Source organism: Anolis carolinensis, chromosome 3, assembly GCF_035594765.1.
Source record: "Anolis carolinensis isolate JA03-04 chromosome 3, rAnoCar3.1.pri, whole genome shotgun sequence".
Lineage (NCBI taxonomy): Eukaryota > Metazoa > Chordata > Lepidosauria > Squamata > Dactyloidae > Anolis > Anolis carolinensis.
In genome coordinates this window covers 207735663-207757275 of record NC_085843.1, presented here as the reverse complement: position 1 = coordinate 207757275, position 21613 = coordinate 207735663, and the positions used below count along the sequence as shown (strand labels likewise).

Below are 21613 nucleotides of genomic sequence, written 5' to 3'. Positions count from 1 at the left end.
CTTTCCTAACCTGCCCTCCTCCAAAAAAACAACAAAAACCCAGAACTTTTTTATTTGAACAGATGAATTACCAATCTGAGTATTGTGACTCCTTCAGTTCAGCCTGAGAGGTTAACTTTTGCAAAGAATGTGCAAAGCTGGCATTCTTGATCTTAAGGAGCTGCCCTTGTCTGTCATTTGGTGGCTTTCTCATAATATCCATACAATTGTGACAACAATGTCCTATTATGTGGCAATGTTCTGACAAAGCCTGTTGGTATCACTCATTCATCCAAAGCACGGTTTTGCTTATAGAGTTAGTCTTAGGACTAGGCCATTTGTTGTTTTTGAATCACAGATGCTCACCTCATTAAAGACTCACTTCAATCAGAATATTTTATTGTTTGCTTTACATATGCCATTCACCTGTCAAATAATCTCTTGTCTTTTTACATGTAGAGCTTTCATCTTCGGGCGCTGGGGCTTCACCATATGAAGGTTCATAATCATATTTTGGAATGTAACATGATTCTCTATTCCTTATCGTAGCTAATATTTTTTTTGCATTCGTTCCATTCAAACCATATTAATGTGTACAGCTGCCATCATTCTTTGACATTTATAGTAATAATTCTGTACAACTTGGGGAGCAATTGTCTTTGGCTTTTGCATGGTTTCATTTCACAGTTTCTAGCATGAAATTCTTTGTTATATATGCTAATTTGCAGTACTTAGGATATACTAAGGTAATTGGAGCTGTGCTTGGTGGAGGTCTTAATAGCTTTAGTTCAATGACAGTTTATGAAAGTGTTTTATGAAAATTGACATGGTGTATGTTTGTAAATGCTGGCCTTTCCTTCAAGTTCCCCCCCCCCTGTTTTTTCAAGTAAATCTGTTAATATAGATTTCATAGCAATGACTGCAACATAAAGCAACTGTTCCTCAAAAGTACTGAATTAGGGCCCTTCCACACAACCCTATAACCCAGAATATCAAGGCACAATATCTGCTTTGAACTGGATTATCTGCCATATATTCCAGTTCAAAGCAGAAAATGTGGGATTTTATTCAGCTGTGTGGAAGGTGGCCACAGTTTCTCTGTACAATTTATCTGTTTTCTCAGCCCATATTTAAAAGATGGCAGATTATCAAGCAAAACTTTGGAAGAAATTTAGTGCCAGCCAGAATATTTCCTCATTTCTGTGTTCAGTTCCATTAAAAATGCAAATGAGAAACTGTGGTTACATATAAACAAAATAAGCTATGTGATCTTGATCCTCAGCAAATTTACTTGCTTTTTTTCTAATTACAAAGGAATAGGGGATACCAATTTGGTTGATCCATTAATAAAGATGTATAGATTTAATTTCTTCCTCACTGTTTGAATAACACTTGTAGTGTTGATTTTAGGACGCTCAACTGTTTAACATCGAATGATTCATTCAAATCCAATGGTCAGGTGCAAATAGGGTGGTTCTTGGGGTAACCTGGTGCAAATAAGGACAAAGTTCCTGCACTTTCAATGGTTGCATAAAAGAGGGAACTGGGGCATGTGTCACTTGTCACACAAGCAAGAAATTCCTTCTGCACCACAGCAATTAAAGTTGCAGAAACTTTGTCTTTTGTGTTTAAATCTGGCAATGTTCTCCTTTGCTATAAAACCCCATGCAATAAAAGCTTTTAATTATCACAACAGTGTGCTACTGCAGACTATTAACAATGTATCTGTGATCTTTATCTATAACAGTAGTTTAGCTACAGTCTGTTTAAATATGTGAAAATCGTTGACTTCTGTTTTCACTTTTCCATTAACATTTAAATAACAATCTGTTTTAACGGTTGTGATAATAACACTATATAACACAATTTTTGTTCCTGGGCTATAAATGTCATTTTCTAATTGGTTCTGTCATAAAAACACGGGAAAAGCTTATTAAACTGCAAAAACATTTTGCTGTAGTTTTTCAACAAATATTTCATAGAGTCTCAACCAATTCAACATAGTTTGTGGCAGCCACAAAAACAAATTTTCTGGAGTGTAACAACTACTTTCAAATAAAATACTTCACAATTAAACAGAAATAACATGTTCAAACCAGGAACAATTTTTTTCCAAATTTTGTTACATAGTGCTATCAGTATAGCTAGAGCTTTCCTAGCTGCATATATAACAGACCTTTCCAGTGGTTCTCAGGTTTTCAAAACAGGCATATTAATTCAGAAGCAATACAATGTTTACTACGAGGTCAGCCAGCAAAGCTTTGGTGGTTGCACATGCCATTCTTGTCTTTGGATCATGGACAAAGATATTGCATTTTTCAAACCTGTTATTCTTTCACATAAATGACATTTGGCATTATTGTAGTACAAAGTTCATTTATTCTATGGTATTATTTTTTCATAAAGTTTCCATCAACCTCTATATGGCATCTCTGATCCAGATCTCTTTGGATACTGGGATATACACACTGGTCTTTTTACTGAAATGAAACAGAGAAATTTTCTTATGAATGTTAATGCTCAGAGTATATTCTTAATCAGTTATTTTTTCCAAGACCACGTTTTCCTAGCTCCATTCTTTTGTAGTGCACTAGATTTTGCACTGCCCCACATTTAACCCACTGGGTGCCTCTTTGCCAATTCTTGACCCCAGAGCACACCCAAGAAGTGGCATGTGCAGAAGAAGTTGAGGGCTCCTAGTCAATATTTGGCTGGATATAATCACTTGTACACAGTTTAAACCTTGTTTATTCCCATAGAATAAAATGTTCTTTCATTTTATTAACAACTAACCCTTAACATTTTAGTCTGCTTCAGCTATATTTTATTTTCACGTCCTTGGAGGTCCTTTAGCCAGTATGTTTTCTAATCATGATATTTGTCTGTCAGTAAATACTGGAGAGACAGAAGTGGGCTTCTTACCAACATTTGGACCCTGTTACCTAAATCTTTACGGAAGTCCAAGAGAATTCACTGGATTCCCAGATCCATATGATGAGCTGAATTCTGGAAAGGTTAGTTTGTATTTTTAAGTATATTTCAAGCATCTTGTCTACTATTTATAGTTCTGTTCCAAACTGGATGTTGTTAGTAGTATGTTATACATTGTCTTTTTAAAAGGTTCCCAAATAATTTATTGGTCTGTATAGAAATAAGTTTTTCATCATTTTATTTCTTATCTTTCTCTGTTTAATTATGCCAATCATAATTGGGCATAGCTGGTTCCATCGAACTCAATTTGAAAATAAAAAATTAGCAAATGTACTGGAAGAGGAGAATGCATTTTTTTCAAACTGTGTGTGTATGCTACCTTTGGACCATGGATGGTAGGTGGTTTGAAGAAAAAACAGCCCTCAGAATGCCAATTTGTTTATTAATTATGATTAAATGTAATTGTGCGGGTATCTTGACACCCAGACACAAAACTTTAGTTTGTCTCTCCCTAAATAAATCAGAGAAATAACCATATAACAAATTCTCAGGGTGAAAATTCTTTAGTTCTCCATCTCCAGTCTCCAACGATGTAGCAAAACCTTTGGAATTTTCCTCTAATGATAATAATAATATTATCATTATGTTATTTATACCCTGCTTTCTCTCTCTACAAAAGAGTCAAAGCTGCTTACAGTAAAGCCAAATGAAATATTATTTGAAACCAACATATACTAACATTAAAACAGAATTAAATCTTAATGGTACAGTAGAGTCTCACTTCTCCAACATAAACGGGCCAGAAGAACGTTGGATAAGCGAATATGTTGGATAATAAGGAGGGATTAAGGAAAAGCCTATTAAACATCAAATTAGGTTATGATTTTACAAATTAAGCACCAAAACATCATGTTATACAACAAATTTGACAGAAAAAGTAGTTCAATACGCAGTAATGCTATGTAGTAATTACTGTATTTACGAATTTAGCACCAAAATATCACGATGTATTGAAAACATTGACTACAAAAATGCGTTGGATAATCCAGAATGTTGGATGAGCGAGTGTTGGATAAGTGAGACTCTGCTGTATTAAAAAGTAAACAGTTAAAATCCTTAAAAACTAATTAAAAACATATTCAAAGCTAAAATCATAGCACCTCCTGACTTTAAAAAAATCCTTCTTTAAAAGCCTGCCTGAATAAAAACAAAATGTCTAGGAGGGAGTCTGTGTATCTTATTTTAAAGCATAATCTCCCTTTCAGGCATAGAATAATAGTTTATTTATTATTTATTTATTTTTCAAACTTATATGCCGCCACTCCCCTAGGGCTCGGAGTTGGCATATTCTGATTTTTTTTTTCAGAGGAAATTCTGGGGAGTTTTTGTTGCTGAAGTACCAGAATTCAGTGGCACAGAAACCAATTGGGGGCAGTAACTGAGGTCATGTATGCGAAACGCAAGTGTGGGTATATGTGACCTGTGTGCCCCATGTTGCACAGCCCAGCTGTAGAACAAGCCAGGGGTTATTTCTCTAGGCTGCTGCCAAATTGTCATATTGGACCATTGTGGTAAATAAACCACTGATGGGAGATCCATAGTTTGCTCAGCTGCTCCTGTCGAGGGCGATTGGGCAGCAGGTATCAGCACGCTACGTCTCCCGGGCTCATTCCCAACAAGCCAGACCTCTGCAGAATTCTGGCTTGTTGTTCCGTGTGAACACGGTCTACAACTTGTTTGGAAAAAATAGCTGTGTTTCACGGCTTCATGACTTCATTGTCGAGTATAATTTGTTGACTATTGCTTCTACACCAAGCCAAATTATATTTTAAAAAGATTTCAGCCTTACATTAATGGTTCTTTCACATGCAAATTAATAGGTTGGATATACAGAAAAGCAACCAGCTCTGATGGCATGCCTGCATTTTTCCCATGGGGGCTCTGCTGCACAACAAAACGCTAATGTCCAGCACACACTAATGGCACGAGAAGGAATACTGACAGGGAGTTTTACCCATTCACGATGCAGCATATTGGCTCTTTAGCCAGCTGCCCTTTTTAAGCCTCCAGCTTACAAAGGAGTACACCACTTTCTAAAGGCTTTGATTCCAGATGTCTTTTTCAAGTAACAATGCTATCTGAACTCGAGGCGAGGTGTTGTGACCCTTCGCAAATTTCGCCAAATACTGTTCTTTCTCTGAATCCAAAAATACTTGTGCCTGTTTACCATACACAGAACGCATAATGTGTGAATAAACCATCTTGGGAACACAGGCATCCTTCCACCTGCATATCCTTGGCTAGCAGAGACTCACACAAAATTGACCCCTAGTCCAATTCAGAAGCCAGGATCCTGTGCGTGCATAGCTTTGTAAAGGAAGCTGGAATCGCAACAATAAGCTGTTTTGGAAGTATGACAATGGGCTGAATTGATTCCTCCCACTGCTTCCTCCTTGCCAAACAGTTAATTTGATGAGAATCAAACCTCTTGGAAGGATGCTCAGGAGCAATATGCTACAAACCAAACATTTTACTTGCAACCAAATATTGAAATACGTTTAATAATAATAATAATAATAATAATAATAATAATAATAATAATAATAAAGGTAAAGGTTTCCCCTGACATTAAGTCCAGTCGTGTCTGACTCTGGCGGGTTGGTGCTCATCTCCATTTCTAAGCCGAAGAGCCACCGTTGTCCGTAGACATCTTCAACGTCATGTGGCCGGCATGACTGCATAGAACGCTGTTACCTTCCCACCAGAGCAGTACCTATTGATCTGCTCACATTTGCATGTTTTCGAACTGCTAGGTTGGCAGAAGCTGGAGCTAACAGCAGGCGCTCCTGAGCTCCCCGGGTTTGAACCTGGGACCTTTCGGTCCGCAAGTTCAGCAGCTCAGCGCTTTAACACATTGAGCCACCAGAGGCTCCAATAATAATAATAATAATAATAATAATAATAATAATAACTACAACAACTACTACTACTTTATTTTTGTACCCCGCCTAGATTTCCCCGAAGGGACTCGGGGCAACTAACATGGGACCAAGCCCAGGCAATTACAATAAACAAAATAATATACATACAAGACATGCATCATCATCAAGTAAAATATGCTTGTGCAGTAACATGCTGAAACAATAAAATAGTAACAATAAAATAATAAAACATTATCTAAAAGCAGTACAGGAATTAAACGAGGGCGAACTGGGCCAAAGTGCTGGGGTGGAAATTATAAAAACCCTGTGGGTGAGGTAGATAGATAAAGTGCTGCATTTAGTGAGAAACTCGGGGTGGGATAAACAATGAGGTTATTCTCAACTGAGGAATGGAATAAAGTGCATTAGAAAAACAGATTGACACTGAGACGGGGCCTTACATGGAGATTAATTATTCATTCTTCAAAAGCACAATGGAAAAGCTAAGTTTTAAAACTTTTCCTGAAGGCTGACAGTGTGGGTACTTGCCTAATCTTCCTGGGGAGTGAGTTCCAGAGCTGAGGGGCCACCACGGAGAAGACCCTCTTAGTAGTAAAACAGGGATAAGATATCTCTAAATATTTTGTCATTTATAATATGAGTAAAAGAAGACATTTGCTTTTTTTGTGAATATGATCAGATATGGAAACTGAAGAGTTGCAAACAATATCCACACTATAAAAGGTAATACAATATTAACCTGTATCCTGTTTATATTACAGGGAGAAGGAGTAGCTTACAGAGGCCGAATTCTAGTTGAATTAGCTACACTACTTGACAGCAAGCCCCTTAGCAAGAAAGACTATGTAGACAGTATAATCAGTGATGATGTCCTAGTTGTTGAGGTAAGTGCTGCTGGGAAATATATAAGTAGGAGCTTTTTAAGGTTGTTCCTATTGATAACAAGATGGCATGAAAGCTGCAAATATCCCAAATAAACACAACTTTCCTTTTTCTAAGTGATGGATTATCTGAATAAGATCTAGAGTGCTAGTCATAACTATCTGTTGCAGTAAAGATGAAGAAAACTTTAAAGACCAACACATTTATTACAGGGTTTTTTTTGCAGACTAGAATCCACATTTCTTGTAGCTTCACTATAATGGAAATATTGAAGGCTATACTGATGAGACATTCCTAGGACGGGACTGACATATCACATCATAGTTTGCTGTCCTAAGCACTTACTTGGAAGAAACGTTTATTTCAGTCACTAGGGGTTATAGATAGATAAGTATGGCTCTGCTTGGAATTATCAACATGTAATGAGTGAGCCATTGATCTCTCCAAGTTTTAAGACATACCAGTAGTCCATTAAGTTTTTGATTTCTGTAGTAATAAGATATTGCAGTGACCAATATATTTCTATAGAAAACCGGATCATGTATCTTTTCTGTATATAAAATAGTACAGAACAAAGATGGAGAAATAATTTGGAAAAACGAGTGCTATTTCTGTGGGTAATGCACAGATATCTATAACAACATAGAACAACAATGTATACACTCTTGTATTACTCGCAAGAAATGTAACATGGATATAATTTCTACAACTTTGCCTGAGAGTAAATTACTCCAAACTGTATTATATATTATGAAAGTACTTCCAGAGTATCAAAAGTAAAGGTACAAATTTCATATCATAATCCAACAAAGGGTATAATGTTCAAGGAGTAAATAACAGACATAAGGGGAAGCATATAGAAACAGGTAAAGGTAAAGGTTTCCCCTGACATTAAGTCCAGTCGTGACTGACTCTGGGGGTTGGTGCTCATCTCCATTTCTAAGCTGAAGAGCCGGCATTGTCCGTAGACCTCTCCAAGGTCATGTGGCCGGCATGATTGCATGGAGCTCCATTACCTTCCCGCCGGAGCGGTACCTATTGATCTACTCACATTGGCATGTTTTCGAACTGCAAGGTTGGCAGGAGCTTTTTAGTAGCAATGTAAATGTAAATGCATTGCCTCTAAAAAAGAAAATAGAAAGATGTGACTTCTATATTAAAAGGAATTCTTCTTGGTTGTTTCTATATATTTTAGATGTATTCTTTCATTTGATTCACATTTTTCTGTTTTCCTTGTTAGAGGCAATGCATTTACAATTGATTACAGTTTTGACTTTTGCAGATTTGATAGTTTACGGATTTGATTAAAATGTTTTCCCTAGGAATATGACTCCTCCAGTATGACTCCAATATAGTCAAAGTCCTCAGATCATACTGGGAGATATAAACCCCTTCTACACTGCCATATAATCCAGGTCAAAGCAGATAATCTGGATTTCATATCGCAGAGTGAAAGGGACCATACAGATTTCTAGTGAGAACATCTCAAGTGCAGTTTTATGGTCCTTTTCCAGAAGAAGGTGATCAGTGAATCATGCTGAACGAGCTAGAAATTCCATGAGAAAAGTTCTCTCAGGCGTCTTCTGCACTGCCACATAATTCAGATTATTTGCTTTGAACTGGATTATATGGCAGTGTAGACTCATATAATGCAGTTCAAAGCAGATATTGTGAATTACCTGCTTTGATATTCTGGATTATATAGAATCATAGAATCATAGAATAGTAGAGTTGGAAGAGACCTCATGGGCCATCCAGTCCAACCCCCTGCCAAGAAGCAGGAAATCGCATTCAAAGCACCCCCGACAGATGGCCATCCAGCCTCTGCTTAAAAGCCTCCAAGGAAGGAGTCTAGAAGGGGCCACAAGTGAACAATAGCAGTTTTTTAATTCACTGTTTTTTTTTACTTCTAAATGGGTCTTGTGCCCTTAACCTCCAATGAATGAATTTTTAGGTGAGTCACCACTGTTCAACTACTTCTGTCAATTAAATAATTGTATCTGCTTGAACCTACAGAAATATCAACGCAGAAGGCAATACAGCCTCTGTGCTGTGTTTCATTCTGCCACCATGTTGCAAGATATTGGAGAAGCTGTCCAGTTTGAAGTTAGCATTGGAAATTACGGCAACAAATTTGATACCACCTGTAAGCCTCTGGCATCAACAACTCAGTACAGCCGTGCTGTCTTTGATGGTGTGTATTACATCTGTAGAAAACCAGCAATAAGGACAATGGGGGGAAGCTGGGGAGATATATCTTTTACACAAACATGACGCATAGTATTTTATTGTTTGCTTATTTATTATCAGAGCATTTCCTTCCATTTTCTGCTTTTGGTGATACATTCCCCTGCCAGTCTCCATCCAAGGAGCATAAAATACCTCTTTTGAAAGTCAAAATTATATATGTTCTTTTGTGCAAAGATATATCCCCATAAATAACTATTAACACATTCATTTTCCACTTTAGGAAATTACTATTACTACCTGCCTTGGGCAAACACAAAGCCAGTGGTTACATTGACTTCTTATTGGGAGGATATAAGTCATAGGCTGGACCCTTTAAACCTTATTCTTGCTATAGTAGAAAAATTGGTAAGTCATCAATGACTGTCTCTTTCACTTAATCCATGCATATTAATGTTGTGTCCTTAGATAAAATAATGAACTAGAAGCTATTACCTCCTACATCAATTGGTATTTATTTTGTAAAAACAAAGAGACTGACTTTTGGAATGAAGGAGTGTGATTTGAAATTTGTGAAACTGGATTTTCCAGCTTCTATGACCCATTCTACACTGCTGTATAATACAGATTAACAAACTGATAATCCACATTATCTGCTTTGAACTGGATTATATGAGTCTACACTGCCATATAATCCAGTTCAAAGCAGATAATCTGGATTTTATATGGCAGGGTAGAAGGGGTCTCAGTCATATGGGTTAAATTGCCTCTCAGATGGTTAAGAAAAACAAGTTTCCCTCCTCCCTTCATTTAGTTAAAAGTTATATTCTTTCTTTTCAAGCTTTGCTTAATAATCTTTTAGCCAGAAGCTGTGCTATGTCTGTATGTGAATGACATTGTCTATATCATTTGGCATAGTTGAGGTGTGAGTTAATTTATAGTTTCACAAAAGGAATAACAGTTTATTGCTTTAAAAAACTTTTTATTGTCATTTTACTTCCTGAATTTGGTGAAGAAGGGAGTTGTTTGTGAAAATCGTTTCTTCAGATATGAAAATAACTTGATTTCAATTTAGATTTCGGTTTATATAATACACACTTTGATGGGAGCGGAGTGGAAAGATTTGCAGTTCTGCCACATATAACACACTATCTTTGTATTTGTACAAACACAACAGTGTTTATAGGTTTCTTTTTAAATGGACAGAAGGGAACCTGCTCTCCAAAGAACTGTCCCTAAATTAACCATCTTGTTTATTTTTTTAAATTAGAACTGTATTACTGAATTTCCAAACACGTACAGACTTGTGGGCCAAGAAACAAAAATAACAGTCATAACAAGAATAAAATAAAATATAAATTGTCCTTTTACAATCTTAATAAAACACAAGAAGTCCCTTATGATTACTTTAGCAAAGGGGATAAAGCAAATTAATAAAGTAAGCAATGCCTTGTCATCAGAACTGAAATCTCTTGAAATTAAATTTGCTTTGAGTCTAACAATCCCACTATCTTGCAGATAAAGTCTTCTCAAGTGCATTTTTCACCTGCTTCATTTAGGACTCTTCTACACTGCCATATAATCCAGATTATCAAAGCAGATAATCTACATTATCTGATTTGAACTGGATTTTCTGAGTCTACACTGCCCTGATTTGAACTGGATTAAATGAGTCTACTCTGCCATATAATCCCGTTCAAAGCAGATAATCTGGATGTTATATGGCATTTTAGAAGAGACCTTTAGTCTATGAAGATTTTTTGAAACATCTGCAGTTCCACCATAGACATGACTGCAGGTCCTTGTTTGTTATATCTGAAATTTCTCATATGTGTGTATGGTAGTCCTTCACAAATAATATTCTATAAGGTAGGAGAGAAAATAATCATAATAAAATTCATTCAAAGAACTTGGTGTTGGGATTTTCTGTGTTCGGGAAAACTCCCAAAATATAGCAGAGTATCCAAAAACTCAAAAACAGGATACTTATAGTTGAGCATTCAGCTCACAGCAAGCAGAGCGTGAAGTGTTGTGGCTGTAAAGATTTTAGAGCTTAGGAAGCAAACTTGCAGAGTTCAATCTTTGTAATTACAAAAGATTTATTTACAAAAATAATAACTACATTTCTGAATAGTAAATAAGTGGGTCTGAACAACTCTCTAACTCCATCTCTCTTGGGTTCAAAAGAGAGGGGAAAATCTCCAAGCACACATCTCTCCTGACACACAAGCAGAGAGAGATCTCAAAACATACTGCAAACACCAAGATGCAAAAGTAGAAGTAAAGGCTTCCATTAGAAAAGTATCCATTCTACACAACCAATCAGAATGAGAGTAGAAACATAGAGGAGAGAAGAAATAGATACATTCAAACTATTATACAGAAGATATAGGGGGGAATGGATTCCCTCATCTTATTCTAAATTAACTAACTTGTTCCTCACTGAGGACTAGAGACTTGGGCAGTGTGGGGTTGAATCCTAACACTTGGTAATATGGCTGATCCAACTTTTTTATTCCACAGCAATCTAACATCACAGCTTTAAAATCAGGAATACAAGCAAAGATGACAGAAAACCAGTTGGTTGAGATATGGCTAAAGCTAATTGATGAACTTATGGAGGACTTGAGGTTAGTTTTCCTAAAGGTCTTCTTTTTTCAATTTCCAAATAATGCCGTATGGCCATTCTTTAAGATCAAACCATCAATCCCTTTTTCATGTGGTGTTTCAGTCCCCTTCTACACTGCCATATAATCTAGATTATCAAAGAAGATAATCCACCTTCTCTGCTTTGAACAGATTATATAAATCTACATTTATATAATCCAGTTCAAAGCAGATAATCTGGATTTTATATGGCAGTGTCGAAGGGGCCTCAATTGCAGGGGAGAGGCATCAGAAGCAAGTTTTCTAGCCCAAAGTGGGAGGCTCCAGCTTGAGAGATATGGTGCCTTCTAGCCCAGTGCTATACTAATTTTTGCAAACAATTGGATGGTGTTCTTATGTCATAAAAATTAAATTTTGCCTCTACTTTCAGTAAAGAATTTCCTCACCTGGAAGGCAGACACAATGTTACAGTTCTTGACACACAGATCCGCAAACTACGACTCAAATCACTCCTGCAGATTCAGGAGGCAGCAGCCAAGATGAGGAACGAAGCCACGGAAGTGAAGGCCACCTTGACAGAAATTGAAGATTGGTTGGATAAATTAATACAACTGTCGGAAGAGGTTTGTTCTCTTTGTGTCTATCTCTCGTGCTCTTTCAGGACTGTGTTACACTACACAGTCATAGTGCTACGATTCCACTTGTAACTCCCACGAGGACATCATATGGAATCTTGGCATTTTCAGATCAGAGGGGGGCATTGAATATTCCCAGCCAAAGAGTTCTTGGGTCTCCCAAACTACAAAACCCAGAATTCCACAAGATGTTGCAATGGCAATTAAAGTGGAATCACATTGCTGTCATAGAATAATGTGATAGGGCCCTCATTCTTGTTGTGTATGTATATGCGTATGTGAATGTATAGCCGCATGCAAGCTTCACTAACTAAAATGAAATCAACAAATATAAAGAGGTCCCCCTGTGATAAGACCTGTCCTTGTGTTTAAATGCTTTTAAGTGAGGGAGATTTTTATTGGGATGTTTTAGTTATCTTTTAAAACTTTCACCTGTTTTGAAAACAAATATACAGTAAAGTCTCACTTCTCCAACATAAACGGGCTGGCAGAATGTTGGATAAGCAAATATGTTGGATAATAAAGAGGGATTAAGGAAAAGCCTATTAAACATCAAATTAGGTTATGATTTTACAAATTAAGCACCAAAACATCATGTTGTACAACATGTTTGACAGAAAAAGTAGTTCAATATGCAGTAATGCTATGTAGCAATTACTGTATTTATGAATTTAGCACCAAAATATCATGATGTATTGAAAACATTGGCTACAAAAATGTGTTGGATAATCCAGAATGTTGGATAAGCGAGTGTTGGATAAGTGAGACTCTACTGTATATCATGTTTTATTGTGGTGATTTTAAATATTTTCAAAATTCCGTTCAAAGTCACTGTCACTGCGAGCTGCCTTGAATCCCACTTGGATAGAAAGTCAACATACAAATTAAGTAAATAAATAAGGCCTGAGGCACCTTCTATACTGCCATATAAAATCCAGATTGTCTGATTTGAACTGGATTATATGGCATGGAAAACTCATATAATAAATGTGGATTATCCTCTTTGATAATATGGTAGAAGGGGCCTGATTCCAATCTAATAAGTAAGCTTGGATGAGACGTAGTTATCTTTCTACCTACATACACTCGTGTAGGCTATGGAGTTAAACACTGACGTGTTTCATTAAGTTTTTTAAACTTTGTGTTTCTAAATACACTACAACTGTACTCTTGGTTCACTTTCGACACAATAAATAAATAAATCAAAAGCAACAGGAAATCTCAGAATTTCCAGAGAGTTGAAGGGAAAGCCTCCATTATGGGGCAATGCAGAGAAGCCCTACCAGTGCTTCTGATCTGCAGTTCATGAATAGTGCAACTATACATTCCTACGCAGAAATAAATCCAATTGAGTTCAATGTGACTTACTCCCGATTCCTTATTGGAATAAATTCCTTTGGATCCGATAGATAATAGATTGGAAAAACATGGAAAGAGTCAGGCTGTGATTTTTGTTGGATTGAGGATGTTTGGAGTACTGTATTGCTATTAGGAATTTTACAAACTAGCTGTTCTATTCTGTAGAGGGTTTTTCCCCTATACCTGTTAATCTCATAGAAAGATCCATGTGGGGAACCTGTTAATGCCATGGCTAAAATGTCAAATGGCCAAAACTTGAAGGTTTAATTTTCCCGGGTAAGGGAGATTAGTGAGGAAGGCATCCAATGGAAATGCAAACGTGCAATGTGTTTTTACTCTGTATTGTTATTTGATTTGTATGAACTGTTGTTTTTAGTGTATTGTTTTGGGCATTGAATTTTTGCCAATTTATGTAAGCCACCTTGAGTCCTCTTGGGTGAGAAAGGCGGGGTAAAAAATGCTGTAAATAAATAAATAAAATGACAGGTAAATGAGAAAAGCTATTAGTTGAACAGTCTGTGCATGCCAAGAAGAAAAATAAACTGGCAGCCACTGTTGTTGTGTGGCCAAAAATAATTCAATGTAGTGAACTCATGGATATAGCCTTTTGTCCCAATGTGGGAGGGATGTGTGGCTGTCAATACACATCGGGTTCAGATTGTAAAGGGGGCACATGATGCGAACCGGGGTCAAACCAGGGCAGGATACTGCATACAGTGGCTGAACTCTGTGTGGATGCTGCCATGGTCACTTTCTCAATACAGTACTGGTACAAGTAGGGAGAAAACTATCCTCTTATGCTGGTTTTTATTGTTTGTCCAAAATAAGGGCAAAAGATTGGAGAGAAAGGAAGAATGAAAGCCAGGACAAATCATTAAAAGGGATTGAGGAGAGAATCGAGTCAGAAAAAGGCAGCATGTGCATGTGTGAGCACATCTGTGGCATTACTTAGGAACTGATCAGTTTATACATCCCTCATATAAGTCTTCAAGAGAAATGTAATAAGCCAAGTTTTAATATTTGGAATAAAGCAGGTGGGAAAAAATAGGTAGTTTTTTTTGCTGATGATACCAGAAATTCTCTTTCCATGGAGTTAAAAATTAATATTAGAGATTGACAAGAAATCCTACTTATAAAATATAAAATCTGTTTTCTTTGTTCTTTTCCTTATGGAACACAAAAAGCCACAAAATAGCATGCCTGATGTGATCATCTGGATGATTCGGGGAGAGACACGTCTTGCCTATGCACGCGTTCCTGCTCATCAGGTTTTATATTCTACCACCTGTGCTGGCGGTTCAGGAAAATACTGTGGAAAAACACAGACCATCTTTTTAAAGGTACACTAACTTGTACAGATTTCTCCTCAAAATGTGGGACTCCACCCAGGCCTGTAGCAAGGGGGCGGTTTTAGGGGTTCAACCCCCCCCCCCTGAAAATTTTCAGGTTATAAAAAAACCCTGGTTTACTCATGAATTTTAACTGGTCAACGAAATCCCCATGCTAAGTCTATGAGACACAAAACATTAAGAGTCCCTCCAGGCACTATCTCAAGCAGATATTGACAGGTATGTAGCGGGGAGGGGTGTGTGCTAGGGGTTAAACCCCCCCCCCCGAAATTTTCAAAACCCCTCCCGAAATTTTTTTCTGGTTACGGCCCTGACTCCACCACTTGCTTGAGTTTGTTTGCAATGTAGAAGGCAGTTATTTTCAGAGTTTAAGAATATAGAAAGGAAGCAAGGGAGAGAAAGGGGAATGAATTTTATTTAAATCAAGAAAGGAAATATCTGAGGCCCCCCTCTACACTGCCATATAATCCATGCTCATTGGGGCCAATTGATGTTGGTGTCCAACTACATCCGTAGATCACAATTTTCCTCCACGTTGCTCTAAAATTCAAATTTCTCAGAGTAAGATTAAAGAGTGCCTCTATTGGGTTGCTATGAGTTTTCCAGGTTGTATGGCCATGTTCCAGAAGCATTCTCTCCTGATGTTTCACCCACATCTATGGTAGGCATCCTCAGAGGTTGTGAGGTGTGTTGGAAACTAGGTAAGTGGGGTTTATATATCTGTGGGATGTCCAGGATGGGAGAAAGAACTCTTGTCTGTTTGAGGCAATTGGTCACCTTAATTAGCATTGAATAGTTCTGGAGCTTCAAAACCTGGCTGTTTCCTACCTGGGGGAATCCTTTGTTGAGAGGTGTTAGCCTCTATTGTTGCTTACACTGTATAACACGATTTTTGTTCCTGGGTTATAAATGTCATTTCCTAATTGGTTCTATCATAAAACCATGGAAAAGGTTTATTAAACTGCAAAAACTTGTTTTTGAGGAACATCCTGCAGCACATTTTGCTTTAGTTTTTCAATGAATATCTCATAAAGTCTCAACTAATTCAACATAATTTGTGGCAGCCACAAAAACAAAGTTTCTGGAGTAGAACAGCTACTTTCACACTACCACACAATTAAACAGGAAATAACACTTTCAAACCAGGAACAGAAAATGTATCAAATTTTGTTACATAGTGTTATTAGAATGGGTGAGTGAGGAAAGTGTTATAGCCAGTGTATTAGTGGTGGGGCAACACCACAACTATCCACCCTCTTATGACAGAAAGTATTAAGAGTGTATAGTATCTCCGAGTTCTCAAAATAAGGCAGGGTTGGGCAAGGGCTAGGAATACAAAAACAGGAAAAGAATTAGCAATCTCCTTGTGCCTGTTTCCTGAATGTTGGCAAATCAAGGACAAAGTCTAGCACAAAGTTTTCTGAGTTACTACTGAATGTGAAAGGCCACTGGCTTCAGGCACTATTTTGAAGTAATAGCCAATGCACAAAAGTGGCGGACCTGTACGTGTCGCTTGAGTCTTCAGTCATGCATATTTCTATTGTTCATGTTTTATTCACACTTATGTCACATCAGAGGTCAAGTGTTCTTTCCTTTTCCCTTTTTACATGTTTTAGTACCCACAGGACAAGAACAATGGGAACAAAATCCCTGTACAGTTGCGAGTTAACTTTTGGCTCGGCTTAAGTGCAGTCGAAAAGAAGTTTAATAGTTTTGCAGAAGGGACTTTCAGTGTTTTTGCTGAAATGGTAGGTATACTGATTTTTTATATTATTTTTATAACCTGAATTGTGCAGCTGGAAATGCTGGAGATTTCCCCCCACCCCACCCCATTTACATTTTTAAGCAACCTGACATAGTGTAGATTTCTCAAATGTTAACCCATCTACACTGACCATTTAATGCAGTTCAAAGCTAGTTTCAAACTGCGGCAACCAGACAACAGACTCCCAGGAAAGTGAGTGAAAGAAAGCCCTTAATGCGCATCAGTGCTCTATGGTTTGTGTAATAGCCATCGAGACCTCAAACTGGTTCCAGAATTTCCCATGTTATCACCTGCACAGTGAAATGAAACCACTTTCTTATTGAAGAAAGTGGTTTCATTTCACTGTGCAGGCGATAACATTGACTGGTTTGAAATTGCCTTAAATGGTCAGTGTAGATGAGGCTTAACATGGGGATCAAACAACAGATATCCTTAGAATCGCATGCTTCTTTGACCTTGACTGTATAATTTTTGGCTCACAAATTGTGTAAAGAAATGCCAGAATTAAGTGAAGCTGCATTCAAAACAGGAGAAATAGCTGAATTTAAGTTGCTTCTACTACTAGGGCAAGTACATGCTATCTCTTTTGTTTACTCCACAATAAAGAGTTTGAATGAGTATAGTGCTATTGGGACATACACTCTTGGGTAATCCACAGTGGCAGACTATTTGCTTTAACTAGAGGACCATTTTAATTGCATCATTCCTCTTTTTGACAGTATGAAAATCAGGCATTGATGTTTGGGAAATGGGGGACTTCAGGACTTGTTGGCCGCCACAAGTTTTCTGATGTCACCGGAAAAATTAAATTGAAAAGAGAGTACTTTTTGCCTCCCAAAGGATGGGAGTGGGAAGGCGAGTGGTTTGTCGATCCTGAAAGAAGGTCAGTTGTTTGTTTAGTCTTTTGTTATTTGGGAAAGAGTTTGTGTAATTTCTCACAGAGAAAATTTCAGCACTTCTGAAGGAGAGAAAAGCCATACAACACTGCATTTTGGAGTCTATAAAAACTCCCATGTGAACCCATTTATGTGGCAGTCATTCATGTCGTCACAGAAGCAGTACAGTTTTAGGATATATTGACAATATATAAAACATATTGTTGGCTTCAAGTTCCTCCTGATGTCTTAGGATATTTGTTGTCTATCTTACCAAAAACTAAATTTTCAGTGCTTTTGCATAGTTGGCTAGGAGACATATTTCATGTTATCCTCCTTTCTGCTCCTTGCTCTTCTTTATCCAAAATGAACATTCCCTGTACCCATGACATACATATAAAATGAGATATAGATATAAAAGGTAAAGGTAAAGGTTTCCCCTTGACATTAAGTCTAGTTGTGTCCGACTCTGGGGGTTGGTGCTCATCCCTATTTCTAAGCAGAAGAGCCAGTGTTGTCCGTAGACGCCTCCAAGGTCATGTGGCCGGCATGACTGCATGGAGCACTGTTACCTCCCCGCTGGAGCTGTACCTATTGATCTACTCACATTTGCTTGTTTTCTAACTGCTAGGTTGGCAGAAGTGGGGCTAACCTGTTCACCCTGTTCCCCAGATTTGAACCTGGAACCTTTTGGTGTGCAAGTTCAGCATCCCAGCAATTTAACCCACTGTGCTACCGGGGGCAGATATAGATAGAGAATATTTATATAGCTAAAGATTAGATATCATTGGCTTACTGTCAGTCTGGAAGTAACTTTAATTCAGGATTCTTATAAAAAAGGATGAAAGTAGAAGGGACAAAATGCCAGAACTGATGCCTTTCCAACTATCATAATAAAGTTTTTAATTCCATACTGTAATCTTTTCCCCTATCCTGTCTTCAAAGAGATCAGGCTCAAAGATAATAGGAGGAATAGAACTTAAAGTGTGAGAAAAAAGCAGGATGCAAAAGGAATTGGACAAATGTTCAGGCAAGATGGCAAAAGAGCTCCTTTTTCTTTGAATTTAATTTAACAGTCTAGATAAAAGCAGCCTTCCACAGATAGATGCCTTTCCCAAATTCATTGGGCCACAATTTCCATTAGTCCTATCCAGTGTGGTTAATGCATGGGGAAGCTGGGACATGCAGTCCAAAACATTAGGTTGAGGAAGACTGGTGAAGAGTCACTGTATTTTTTAAAGGCCTAGCTTTCCTAGAGATATTAGATCGGAATTAATATGCCAGATACAGTTAGGTTATAAGATGACTAGGTGCTTGGAGACAATTTGGGACATGGAAGCACTTTATTACTGTGCTAAATATTTGTACTACCTACTGTGGCCCCTTCTACACGGCCATATAATCCAGAATATCAAAGCAGATAATCCACATTACCTGCTTTGAACTGGAGTATATGAGTCTACGCTACCATATAATCCAGTTCAAAGTAGATAATCTGGATTTTATATGGCAGTATAGAAAGGGCCTGTGACATGAAGAGTTTAAAGTCTGAAAATTTGCATAGCAGACCCAAAATGTATACTGGTCAGAATACTCATTTTTCCTAAAAAGATTGCAAAGTCTATTTTTGAATGGCAAGTTCTCTGTAATTCTCACAGAACTGATTAAGTTTATATGTAGTACTTTGCATTGAATAGAAAATAACACTATGTAACAAAATTTGAAAAAAATATTTTTCTGGTTTGAACCTGTTATTTCCTGTTTTAATTGTGTGGTACTTATTTTGAAAGTAGTTGTTATACTCCAGAAACTTCGTTTTCGTCACTGCCACAAACCACGTTGAATTGGTTGAGACTCTGAAAAACTAGAGCAAAATGTGTTCCTGAATGTCCCATAAAAACAAAGTTTTTGCAGTTTAAGAAACTTTTTCCATGTTTTTGTAATAGAACCAATTGGGAAATGACATTTATACAGGAACAAAAATTGTGTTTCATAGTGTAATGTACAAAATGAAATTTGCCCAAGAGGTGGCAGTATAAAACAGAAAGAAAATTGCAAGAAGAAAGGGAGCAAGATTAATGTCTTCTTTAATAGTAATGTATTGACTCAATATATACATCTGTATTCCTGCTATACAGGCTGCACTACACTTGCGTTTCCATTTTAAGATATTAATACCTCTGTCACAGATTTTCCAGATATCTCACTTATTACCTTTTATTTATGCCTTTCTGTCTGATAAAGAGATCATTTTATTGTGTTATACTAAAGCTGAGAAATGTCAGTGTGCCATCCTGAGTACTAAAAGTCTCCTTCTGGTTCCTTAGTTTGTTGACAGAAGCAGATGCTGGTCATACTGAGTTTGCGGATGAAGTTTATCAAAATGAGAGCCGCTATCCTGGAGGAGAATGGAAAGCAGCCGAAGATGAATATACAGATGTGGTGAGAATTGTTTTCCTGTTTCAATGATCTGAACTGTTAACGCTTCTCTTCAGGTCAGCCACACATACATTTCAGACAAATGGGCCAGTTCGTCTGGGTAGATCCAGACCTCTCCATTCATGGAACAGAGCTTTCTTAGCTTCTCTATGCTCTCTTGAGGATATTGAGTCGGTCAGAAAGAGTGTGTTTTGTACCACAAGCCAGCAGTTGATATAAACTATAAAATATGTAAGATTATGTTTTTTCTAGTTGTTGTTTTGTATTGTTTTGACCATAATTAGTAGAAATGGCTTCTAAAGAAACAAGCTGACTCCTTAGAAACTGTAAGAATTATATTTGGGGGGAAAGAGTGACCCCTTTTCCCATAACCCACCTCAAGCCATGAGGAGAGGCAGATAAGAAATACAATAATTATAATTATAATTATAATCTTTCCCTGGGTGTCAATAATAATAAGTGCCACTACTAATGCTCTGGGGTACGTTTTTGCATGAGTAGCTAGGGCCTTCACTGGCACTTTGAAACCAATGTCACATACCTGAAAACATGTTGTGATTTGCTTTTTGTGACAGATCTGTTTATGTTCTGTCTGAATGTTTTCAGTCCCAGATATCAAAAGCAACAAATAATCTGGTGGTAGTTTTAAAATTAACCAGTTTGTTGTGGCATAACATTCAGTGTCAATTGAAAGGTGCTTTGATTTTGAATGAATTGTTATTAGAGTTAGGCTGTGCGTACAATTCTTGCATTTTCTGTTTTGAAGAATGGAGAAAAAGCAGCACCCGTAAGTGAAATCACCTGCCCTCCTGGCTGGATTTGGGATGATGATGCTTGGATATATGACATCAATCGAGCAGTGGATGAGAACGGTAAGGATCAGGACAAGGGTGGGGAAAAGGTGATCTACAGGCACAGGAATCAAAAGATCTGCCTGCATTTTTTTTCCAAATTCTCCCCCAATTCTCCCCAAATTCTCTCATGGGGCATGAATGATATTTCTACACTATTGGGAGGACCCCTGCCTGCCCTTGGTCCAAAAATGAAATCAGCAACATTTTCTACAATATTTCTTTTGCTCCAAAATGACTTCTATGGGGGCATAAGATTTTAGTGTGTGGAGGGTTCATATTTCCAACAGATTATGCCCCCAAGCCAAGAAAGGTCATTTTGAAACACAAAGTGACCAAGAAATGACCTGCTACTTCCTGTTTTTGTTTTTTGTTTTTTTAAAGGAGACCCAAGAACATAGTGAAAATGTTCCCTAGAGGATAATGGTGAAATCTGAGGGCAAAAATGATTTTGGGGACACCGTAGAGGTTGACTCTCCAGGTTCTTCTGTGTGATCAATGCAGTCCTATGCTTCCATGGTTTCCCACCCCAGATTAGGATTTAACACACCAAGCAAAATGACAATGATGATGATTGCATGGTTCCTAATCAAAGCATTTAGCTAGGAAAAGTGGAAAACACAAAAATAAACATATAGGATTGGGAGAAATGCTACTGCTTGTTTAACTAATGATTCCACGAAGTAACTACATTGTGCAAAGAATAAACTGCAGGCAGTTGCCGAGTTACAAACATCTGACTTACAAATTACTCATAGTTAAGAACAGAGTTGAGACAACAGGAAGTGAGAGAAATCTACCCCTCGAAAGGG

At 37.5% G+C, this 21613-nt stretch overlaps 1 protein-coding gene across 4 annotated transcripts in view; it reads left to right on the top strand.

The window, feature by feature from the left end:
• Window positions 1-21613, top strand: part of myof (myoferlin) — a 112443-nt gene that overhangs the window by 51165 nt on the left and 39665 nt on the right. For 3 of the 4 annotated variants that reach the window (XM_016995335.2, XM_008115334.3, XM_062976160.1), the window contains 12 exons: window positions 439-477; window positions 2869-2993; window positions 6614-6736; window positions 8751-8928; window positions 9205-9329; window positions 11445-11551; window positions 11959-12151; window positions 14707-14862; window positions 16488-16619; window positions 17356-17519; window positions 19839-19953; window positions 20717-20822. In XM_016995335.2, coding sequence (XP_016850824.2) covers window positions 439-477; window positions 2869-2993; window positions 6614-6736; window positions 8751-8928; window positions 9205-9329; window positions 11445-11551; window positions 11959-12151; window positions 14707-14862; window positions 16488-16619; window positions 17356-17519; window positions 19839-19953; window positions 20717-20822 — 1563 coding nt within the window. The remainder of the gene's footprint in view (window positions 1-438; window positions 478-2868; window positions 2994-6613; window positions 6737-8750; window positions 8929-9204; window positions 9330-11444; window positions 11552-11958; window positions 12152-14706; window positions 14863-16487; window positions 16620-17355; window positions 17520-19838; window positions 19954-20716; window positions 20823-21613) is intronic. The other variant, XM_008115335.3, reaches the window with a different exon arrangement.